Below are 10,968 nucleotides of genomic sequence, written 5' to 3' on the forward strand. Positions count from 1 at the left end.
TTATATGGAAAAGAGAATGCTAATTATTAATGGGAGTAAAACTGTGGGATACTCCAACCCTTTAGGTTACAAAAGAAACCTGATTGATTGATCAAGGGAAATAGTGGGATACAGAAGGTATGAAAGGAGAAGGCCTTGTAACAACTTTGGTGATGAGAGAGCATTTCATTTTCATGGAGAGTTGGAGGCACTCAGAGAGGTCCACCCCAGAATCAGAAGGTATCCATTTCAGCTGTTGTAGGAACATAGCAAGCCAAAGCTCAACAGTGGCCAGACCCATGGCTTTCCCAGGGCACACTCTTCTCCCAGACCCGAAAGGTGCCAACCTCAGATCAGACCCCATTATTTGTACCTCCTCCTTCTCAAAACGCTCTGGTTTGAACTCTTCTGGATCAGACCACACTTCTTTGTCATGTGTGATGGCCCACATGTTAACCATAGCGGTGGTGCCAGCTGGAACAAAGTGATTGCCAATTTGTGTGTCATGAATGGAAAGCCTGGCCCATGACAGAAGAGGACCCGGTGGATGCATCCTCAAAGTTTCTTTCACTATGCTCCTCACATAAGGAAGGTTGAGAAGATCTTTATCACTCACACTGCGTCTACACCCAACAACTGAGTCTATTTCAGATTGAGCCTTCGCTTGGATTTCAGGATGTAAAACCATCCTTGCAAGAATCCATTCCAGGAGTATTGCCACTGTATCAGTCCCCCTAAATATCATTTCCTGAAATGTACCATTTCAAATTAAGAACTATGCATATGTATCATTGAAAGAACATGAGAATGATTCAAATGAGAAAAACTTACCCACAAAACAGCAACCATGTCAGAGTGTTCAAGTTTGTTCTCTTTTTCCAAATCCAAAAGCACGTCAACAAAGTCACCAGAACTCTCATTATCCTTGACCTTATCCTCACCAACAGCAGCTCTCTTTTCCCTGTGCTCCACTATGATTTTTCCCACAAAAACGTTCACTCTATCCACCAAACTCCTACACCTCTTTCTCACACCTTGCAAATCCAACCTACCCAAAAGTGGAAAGTGGTCACTCCAGTTAAACACCCCAAGCAATTCATACCCCTCACTCACCAACTCCTCAAGCTCACACCCATCACCACCCTCACCAAACACATAACTCTTCCCAAACACGCTCATCATAACATTATTCAAGGACCCAAAATGCAACACCTTCCTCACCTCTACCTCGCCATCTCTCCTCATCAGGTCCATGATGTCTTTCACCATCTGAGCCCCAACCTCAGTCCGGAACTTCCCGGAGGCCGCAATTCTCTTTGGAGAGAACATGTGAGTGGCGGAAATTCTCCTCAGGCTCCTCCAGTACTCACCGTATGGGGCAAAGCCCATTGCCCGATGGAAGAGGAGCTCGTAAGCAGATTCCTTGATAGGACGGTCAGCGAAAGCTGAACTGCTCAACATCTCTTTGGCAGTGTCTGGGTGAGAAGAGATGATGAAAGGAGTAAACCCCAAGGAGAATGCCATCAAAGGCTTGGCATCAAAGGTATGAGCAAGCTTAGCAAGGACTCTGTGAGTAAGAGGTCCTGTGAAAGCAGAAACAAGACCCACCACCGGAAAACCAGAAGGTCCGGGAATGGCAGGTTTGTTGGCCAGAGATTTTCCCTGTCTAAACTTAGACAAAGCCCAAGCAAGACCACCAGGAACCAGCCAATAGCCAAAAATGGCTACCAGGAACATAACACCGAGCAAAACATCAAAAGTGAGTATAGTTGAGCAAGTAGGTAGCGGTAAGAAGAGAGAGCAAAGTTCCAATGACATCTTCTCAAGAATTTGTTGTGAATGGGTGAGAAAGAGAAAGGCAAAGTATGAGGCGCTTAAGAAGGACCTTCAAGTTGAGTTGTGGTGAATGACAAGAGTGTGAACCACCTTATATAGATATCATCCACACTTCATTACACTAACACACTAACATGCAAACCTTTCTATCAAACACTTCTTATAACTCATTCAAAATCAATATTAGACCCCCTTTATAAATTATAAAAATATTGTTAATTGGTTGTAACATTATTTTTTTATTTTATTCAAATTTAGTATAATTTTATATAAAATATAATTGTTGTTGTTGTGAGTTATAGTCTTATGAAAAAACATTTTTATACCCAATATATTCATACTTAATAATTATATTTATGATCATATTAATGGAGAAATCCTTAAAGTTTCTTGTATGAGTACAAAATAGGATGTTTGCAGTGTTTTTTTGGTTTTATTTTTTATTAACAATATATCTAAATTTAAACATAAAAATTAGAAATCATTAGCTTTGGTTTTAGTTAAACATTAAAAAATTAAATCAAACTAAATCAATTTTCACGATTTGAGTTGAATGGGTTGTTCAATTTTATTGTATAATTTGTATTAGTATATATGTAGTTTTATTCTTTTAAATATTTGTTTTTTTTATGCAGTAATTTATTTCTTTTTATTCACAAAATAGTAAAATAATATATAAATGCACAAAGAGTGTTTATACAGTTTTACAACAAAGGAAGGAAAAAATAAAGAAGTGAGGTGTTTATGTTATTTATTTATACATTTTAATATAAATAATAAATAACTTCAATAACATACTTTTCATAAACCTAACAAACTCACTCTGTGTGAACATTTGTACGTAAACCTACCAAACTTCTTGTCCACGTCTCTGTACATGAATATTTAAGTAATTTTTATTTTATTTTACTTACACATTTATAAGACTAACATATAACTTTTCACAAATTTAAAAACATAAACTAAGTTAAACACATTTATTTTCGACACTCATCCGAATGTCTGCTATGTGGTTGAATAATAAGTATATAGTATTTGAATAATTAATTTTAATTTGGTTCCATTCAATTTTTAAAAAAATCAAATCAATCCAAACAATTTTAATTTTAATTTATTATCAATTTTTTGAATTAGTTCTCAGATTTTGAATTGCTCGGATCCTGAACACCTATACTAAATATATTTTTTTACACTTTTTGAGTTTAATCAGGTTCATTAATGTTAATGAAAGTTTCCGAGTCAGTAAATCTGGACTTAGATAATATTTGGATTGTAATGGTGGGTGAGATATGGTGTCATAGAAATAAGATAGTTTTTAATGAGTGAGTTTTAGACTTGTCTGAAATCTTTTTTTTGGCTCAGTTGAAGGTTTGGGCTTGACTCACTTCCAAATTCCCCTCAGCTAGTTTTTCGTTTTTTGATTGGTATCTTGCTTATTTGGTTTATCTATATTCGTTTTAGTGGGATGTCGGAGAAAATTTGTGTCATATTTTGTATGATTTTGTCTGGAACTGCTTTGTTTTTTAGTTGATTCAAATGTGTTTTGCAGGTAGAGTGCTCATACCTTTTTTTATAAGGGTTACTAGTTCTTCTATATATTTTTATGATTACTGATAAAAAAAATACTAAATATGTCTTCTAATATAATACAGATATACTTTTTTTAATTAATGTCACCTCAATGTGATTTTAATAGATTTTGTTATGAGATTCAAATTTTTATAATACAATCACTTAATTTCTTCTCAAAACATTAATTTTCTATAAAAAAAAGTTAATCAAATATGATAACTTATATGTTTCTGCTGACTTTTAGATTATATGATAAGTTATAATCTTTTGTATTAAAATTATTTCTATTGAATTTAGGAATTCAATATGACATTTTGAAAATGAAAACAGAGTTTCCCATAAACAGTATATTATATTTTATGGAAGTTCCTAGGAAGCCCTTCGCTTCAAGGGATGAAAGTTATGGCATTACCCTCTGTTTGATTCAGACAAAAAGACAAGGGAAGAGGAAAACAAATTGTAATATGAAAAAGGAAGAAAGAGTTTTGATTTTCTTCCCTAATAAAGGTCAAATTTTCTTTTTCCCTTTAATTTTACTCAACCAAATAAAAGAAAATGTGTTATTATTTGAATTTCTTTCTATTATGTTTTGCAGCATTTTAAACGGTGTAACACCGAAGCTCTGTGACAGAAAATAATCTACAGTATGCTTCCGTATTCCTAAAACACTGTAGTTTCCATTAGCTATTTAATGCATAAGTAATTATCATAAACCATTCTATTATGTTTTCAATGACACTGGCACTAACATGAAATAATAAACATATTCTATTATGTTTTCATGAAATAATAAACATATTCTATTATGTTTTCATGAAATAATAAACATATTCTATTATGTTTTCAATGACACTGGCACTAACATGAAATAATAAACATTTTAAAAGAGGAAGAGTTCATGAAATATAAACTAATTTTTAATGATAAAAAATAATTAGTTAGTGATTAAATTAGAGACTACAAATTTTTTTATTTTTAAATTAATTTATATTATTATTAAATAGTTTTTAAATTGGTATCTAATTAATAACCAATGTTTTTGTTAAATTTAGAAACTGATAATTGGTAATTAAAACATTGGTTGCTAATTAGATATCAATTTAAAAATTATTTAACAATAATAAAAATTAATTTAAAAACTTTTTTTTTAGTTTCTAAAATGATCTCTACTTTAATTAGTATAGCAAATAATTATTTTTAGTGTCTAAAATTTGTTTCTATTTCATGTTTTTCTTATAGTGTATATATATATATAACACTAAAAAGAATTAGTATTATTTATGAATTTTTATCTACAAATTTAAATTATTAGATAAATTCAGCATTATTTACGGATATTATCTATAAATTTAGCATTATCTATAGATATTACCCACATATCTAAATTTGTAAGTAAATTCGACATTACTTACAAATTATTACCTACATATCTTTTATCCGTAGATAAATTTTATATTATCTACAAATTTTAATTACGAATTTATATTCAAAAATTAAATTCAAAATTATTATTAATATAAATATTTTTATTAATAATATTAAAAATATAAATAATTTTAATAGTTTTAATTTTTTTAATTATATATATAATATTAATAATATTTTTATAATAATTAATAATTTTATTAATTTAAATAATAATATGAATGATATTAAATAAAATATTAATTATATTAATATTATAACTATATTAATAAATATAATAATAATTAACAAAATTTGAATGATGTATTCATCATTTAAAATATTAATAAATATAATAATAATTATAACATGTTAACAAAATTTTGTAGTGTAATGGTTAAAACTTTTTATTATCATTAAAGGACTTATAGTGTAAATATAAATATATTTATATAAATGCAGTTAAATTCCAACTCGACTAATTTATTTATGAACGTCTGTATATAATAATATATTTTATGAAAAAATTAACTTCATTTTGAAATTAAATGTCAATTAAAAAATAATTAAACATTGTTTTCATAACAACATTTATATTTTTTATCAAAATTTAAATAGTTACTGATTTATTCCAAAGACACTATATATATATATATATAATTTTTTTATGAAAACACGTGATATTTGGGCAAAACTTTTATTTTATTTTCAAAATAACAGTTCAGATAAGGAGATGTCTATATATTTTTTTTTTTCAAAAACTATCCATATTTTTTAAGACTATTCCTTCCAAATTAATGTTACAAGGGTAAAATGAATTTAATTAATTTTAATGTAAAAAAATTTCATATCTCAGGACATATGATATATATGAAACTTCATTTTCAAATATTAACTGACAGTTAGAAAATATAATAACATATTTATTTATTTATTCAAAAAACACTTTATACATTGTTTACAGCTTTTATAGTTACGGTTTCTCCTGAAGTCAACACACATAAAAAATGTGAATGATACGTTTTTTTTTTCAAAAGTACTTAATTCTTCTTAAATTGTTGAAATACTTTAACATCAAATGAGATTTTTTTTTTTTAAATATCTCAGGACATTATAATACTCATGTTTTTACCTCACAGTTTAAAAAAATGACATATTTAGTTTTTTTTTTTTAAAAAAACTTTATATTTTTTATTTATTTTTAAAATAGTGACAACTTGTAGTACATTGAATTAAATTTCAATATAAGTATTTTGAATATATTCGGGAGCTTATACTTAACAATGATACAATAGTTTTTACTTCAGAACAAAATGAATGAGATATTTAATATTTTTTAAATAAAAAACTTTATACTTGTTTAAAAAAATTCAAATAATTACAAACAATTGAAATACATATCACTGGACATGTGATATTTTAAAAACTTTTTGTGAATAGTTAAAGTTGCAAATATGAATAAAATTAATATGAAAATATAATATACTATTTTTTTCAATGTACACTTATAATTGTCACTATTTTTTTAAATTAAACATGTATTTTTTTTAAACTGGGGTAAAAACATGAGTATTGTCATATGTCATGAGATATTTAAAATAAAAAAAAAATATGTGTCTTATTTTGATGTTAAAGTATTTAAACAATTTAAGAATAATGAAGTATTTTTTAAAGAAAAAAAAAGTATCATTCACGTTTTTTTGTGTGTGTTGATTTCAGGACAAATCGTAACTATAAAAGCGGTAAACAATACATGAAGTGTTTTTGAATAAATAAATATGTCATTATTTTTTTCTAACTGTCAGTTAATTTGAAATGAGGTTGCATAGATATCATATGTCCTGAGATATTAAAATATTTTACATTAAAATTAAATTTATTTTACACTTGTAACATTAACTTGGAATGAATAGTCTTAACAAATATGCATAGTTTTTTAAAAGAAAAAAAATACCTCTGAACTGTTACTTTGAAAATGAAATAGAAGTTTTGCTCAAATATCACCTGTTCTCATAATATATATATATATATATATATATATATATATATATATATAATATACTTTATTTAGTATGATTATTGTTTAAGCTTAAATTTTTTTTATATGAGTGTATTTTTTTAGAAAAAACAGAAATAGAAAAAAAACATAATTTAAATTATGAGAAAGAAAAGTATAAGAATGAATTTTGAGATAAACCAGGATGATAAACACATAATAATAATAATAAAATAGAAAAAGTTAAAATAAAGAAAAAAAATTTAATAATGTTCATCTAATATATTATGGTATTAAAAAATTACTCATGACTATTTGTTGTTATTCATAAAGATTTTTTTTAACAATAAATAAATAAAATAAAATAAAACACTTAAGGAATGTTCAAACACTTATAAGAACATGGTCATTCTTCAACCTTTACCGATGACCAATCAAATCCTCATTTAGAAGGAATGATAAGCCACATCAAAAGAAAACATTACTTACCTTAACTGGGTCCTTAAACAAGTATTTAGTCAAAACAATACACACAAAATAACCCATAATATAACCAGAAGCCCACAAACACATTTACAAAACAAAGTCCTCGCCCGCAAACAAATCAAAAAACCTGCACAAAAAAACTAGCATACCTTACCAAGAGCCACATTCTCTTATCATTACCATAACAGGCATAATTTTTTTCGGCACCTACACAAAACCTGATACCAACTCTAACCCTGTAGTAAAAACAAACATCCATTTTAACTTATGGTCAATGTTAATAACATCTGTTTCACGCTCAATCAATACAAAGAACAATAAACAAAAATTTAAGGAATTGAAACCTCTACTTTAACCACAAAAACATCCTTCCTCCAGAGAACCCAATTATAATGTTATCCATTAAGATGATTATTGTTATTATCAATCTCCATGATAACACTATGGAAACATAAAATAAAAAAATGAGATTAATTGCTTACCTAAACAAGGATTCGAGAGGGATGTGAAAGAGGAAAAGGTAAGAGAAGAAGAATGGTGATGCGATGATTACTTAAATCTCATATGGATATTGGATACAAAAATTAGAGAGGGGCATAGATAATATTTTAGGATTTAAGATTAAATAGCGAGTAAGACGACGATTACAATATCCATCTCCAATTTCGAACTCAATTTTTTATTAAATAAAACACAAACTCATTCAACTCAAAACCGTCAAATTTGTAATGGTTTCTTGTAGATCACTTTTCAATTTAATGTTGATCACATCAATTTAAGTTCAATTGACATCCCTTTAAAAAATACCTTTTAAATGATATTATGTTATTTTTAATTATATTGAAGTTAATATTTTTTATACATGAATATATTATCAAATTTTTATTTTTAAATTTTAGGGCAAACCCAAAATAATAAAAATATACATAACTATAAGTAAATATTAAACGAAATAAAAATTAATTAGTAATAAGAATAAACTTCACCTATTAAAACTTTTATTATTATTTTAATCGTTTTTATATTAATTTTTTATATATATTTATTACAAAAGAATCATTAAACAAAAACTAATTTTATAGATCAAGATAATTAATTACTATTTGACTAAATTAGAGACAATTTTATGAACTAAAAAAACTATTGATATCTAAAGTAGTGTCTATTATTAATAAAAAATTATAAAATAGTTTTTAAATTGATATAATCATTAGTTACCAAGGTTTTAACTACTTACTACTTTATATTTTAAACTAGTCTTTATTAATCTTTTAGAGACTAATTTAAAATTTAAAATATTAATAGTTAAAACATTGGTAATTAATTTAGATAATTTTTTTAAAATTTTATTAATAATAGAAATTACTTTAAATACCAATAATTTTTTAATCTCTAAATAGTATCTAATTTAGTCTTCAATAATTAACTTTTAGTTTTCTATGTAAATTTTCAATTTGTTTAGAGTGCTTAACAAAAAGAACTTGTATTTTATAGATTCAATTTTGTTCACTAAATCCAATTTGTTGGTAAGTTTTCTTCAAACAAAATTCTCTGTTCCCTCCTAATTTTAGCTCAGCAAATTTTCAAAAGTGTTGACTTTTTCTTTTAGTTTATTTTTCTATTCAAAATTCTTTACCAAAGTATGAAATTTATGTACAAGTTTATAATAGGATATTTTTCAAACACAATGTTATGAATCACAATATCATTAGATAATTTCAATACTTTATTATTAATATATCATATTAGAACTCACAAAAAATTTAAAAAATTAAGAGATGAAAATCTTACCTCATCATCTTGACTAAAGATAGACAAAAAGAAAATAAAGTTACTTGTCTACAAAAAGATAAAGAATGAAAGAGCCATGATGAAAAAGTAAAGGAGAGGAAGAGATAGTGTACATGAGAAAAAGAGAAATGATATCAACCTTAATTCTATTGTTTTATTACAATTTTTAATTATAGTGTATTATACCATTAGTATGGTAGCACTAAAATATCCCTCATCTAATTTATTTATTTATCTTATAACAATTATTTAGAATATTTCTAATTTGATCTTGTTTAATTATCATATGTTATTTAAGCAATAATGGCATAAATATTAATTTCTATTATTCAATTTAACTGAAAAAAATATAAACTAAATCTACATATTTAGAAAATTAATGATTATTAATTATAAATTTCATGAGAAATAATCATAATTTATGATGGTTGTAACATCTTGATATTTACCACATAAAACTATAAGATGCATAAAACGTCAAATATATACATATTTATGATTATAATGATCCTAACATAAATCTTTATATTTATCACATATAAAACTATAAGATGCATAAAATGCCAAATAAATATTTACATATATACACATATTAATCATATAGTATTTACAAATACACATTTTTCATAGGAATTTTAATATATATACATATCAAACCAAAATACTCAATAAAACTAAGCATTTCCTCAGTTCACCGCAAAACTCTCTCTCACCTGTAACATCATATTTTATCATGTAAAAACAATAGGGTAAACTAACTATTTTTAAAATTTCAAACATAAATATAACTTAAATTAACAAGCATAATTGCATCAATCCTCCCATGTTTTCATAAAGAAATAAGTATATATAAAATTCATAATTCATCTTCTCATGTTGGACTTTTACTAACTCACAACACCTAGACACCGACTCTACTTCCGGAAGACCTGGTTTTGAAATTAACACTCTAAGACCTGCACCTATCATACTACTCACTGTGAATCCACATAACCATGCCCATAAAAATATCTCAACCTTCAACCTCCCCGTATGACATGGTTAATTCATATGACCTAAAAGATCAAGTTCTTTCCACAACCCATAATGAATCATATGAACCTTCTTCGACTCTCACGACCTGTTATTTTTCATCTATATAATTCCAAGATACTAATAGAGTCATGCTCATCATTTTTCAAAGTACATCACAAATCAATACACTCTCCTAACAATCTCAATACATTATCTTCTTTCATGAAAATATTTTGTCTCCATCATATTTTTCACATCATTGTATACTTCATTTAACGCATCAATACACCATTAAATCACATCAAAGTTTAAATTTCTAAAAACTTCAATATATATCACAAATTTCACATAAATTTATAAATAGTAGGCAAAAATAAAAAAATTAAGTTTTTTTTTCAATTTTTTTAGTTTGAACAAAAATAATCTTGCTTAAACAAGAATAGAGTCTCGTTTGAGCGAAAATTCTCTCGCTTGAGTGAGAACGGATCCAATAGGACCCAAAAAATCATCTCATTTTCGCTTGAGCGAGATCCCTTCTCATTTAAGTGAAAATAGACTTAAGAGCACCCTGTTTTAAACGGACCCAAAAAAATACTGTGAATAATAATGGAAGAAATTAAATAAGTTGCAAGCTTAACTTTATTAATTTCTTTTGTATGTATTAATAAATCAAGCTACTTTGAGTACCTTATAAACGTTTTTTTTTGGGTCAAATTAGCTCATATAATAGTAAAATAAGTTAATAACTAACTTATTCACCAAACACACTCAACTCTTTGGAAAAACCAACTTATAAACAAGTTTATAGCTAATAAACTATCTTTTAGTTGGAAAGCTAGTTCCTAGTAGGTAAAATACTACTATAGTTTATAAGTTTTAAGTTAATAAAC

The 10,968-nt window shown here is 26.4% G+C and overlaps 1 protein-coding gene across 1 annotated transcript; it reads right to left on the reverse strand.

Moving 5' to 3' along the window:
• On the reverse strand, positions 1 to 1,984 carry LOC137807697 (cytochrome P450 78A5). The gene is made up of 2 exons (XM_068608455.1): positions 811 to 1,984; positions 1 to 727 (listed from the first exon to the last, which is right to left on the reverse strand). The coding sequence occupies exons 1-2, from the start codon at positions 1,795 to 1,797 to the stop codon at positions 92 to 94; spliced, it is 1,623 nt and encodes a 540-aa protein (XP_068464556.1). The 5' UTR covers positions 1,798 to 1,984; the 3' UTR covers positions 1 to 91.
• Positions 1,985 to 10,968: the final 8,984 nt, after the last annotated feature.

Source organism: Phaseolus vulgaris, chromosome 3 (assembly GCF_051622355.1).
Source record: "Phaseolus vulgaris cultivar YP4 chromosome 3, ASM5162235v1, whole genome shotgun sequence".
NCBI classification, from domain to species: Eukaryota; Viridiplantae; Streptophyta; class Magnoliopsida; order Fabales; family Fabaceae; genus Phaseolus; species Phaseolus vulgaris.

Coding starts and splice junctions, on each gene's coding strand:
- LOC137807697 (XM_068608455.1), bottom strand. CDS start 1,797: ATGTCATTGGAACTTTGCTCTCTCTTCTTACCGCTACCTACTTGCTCA. Junction 728..810: donor ACATGGTTGCTGTTTTGTGG/GTAAGTTTTTCT, acceptor GGTACATTTCAG/GAAATGATATTTAGGGGGAC.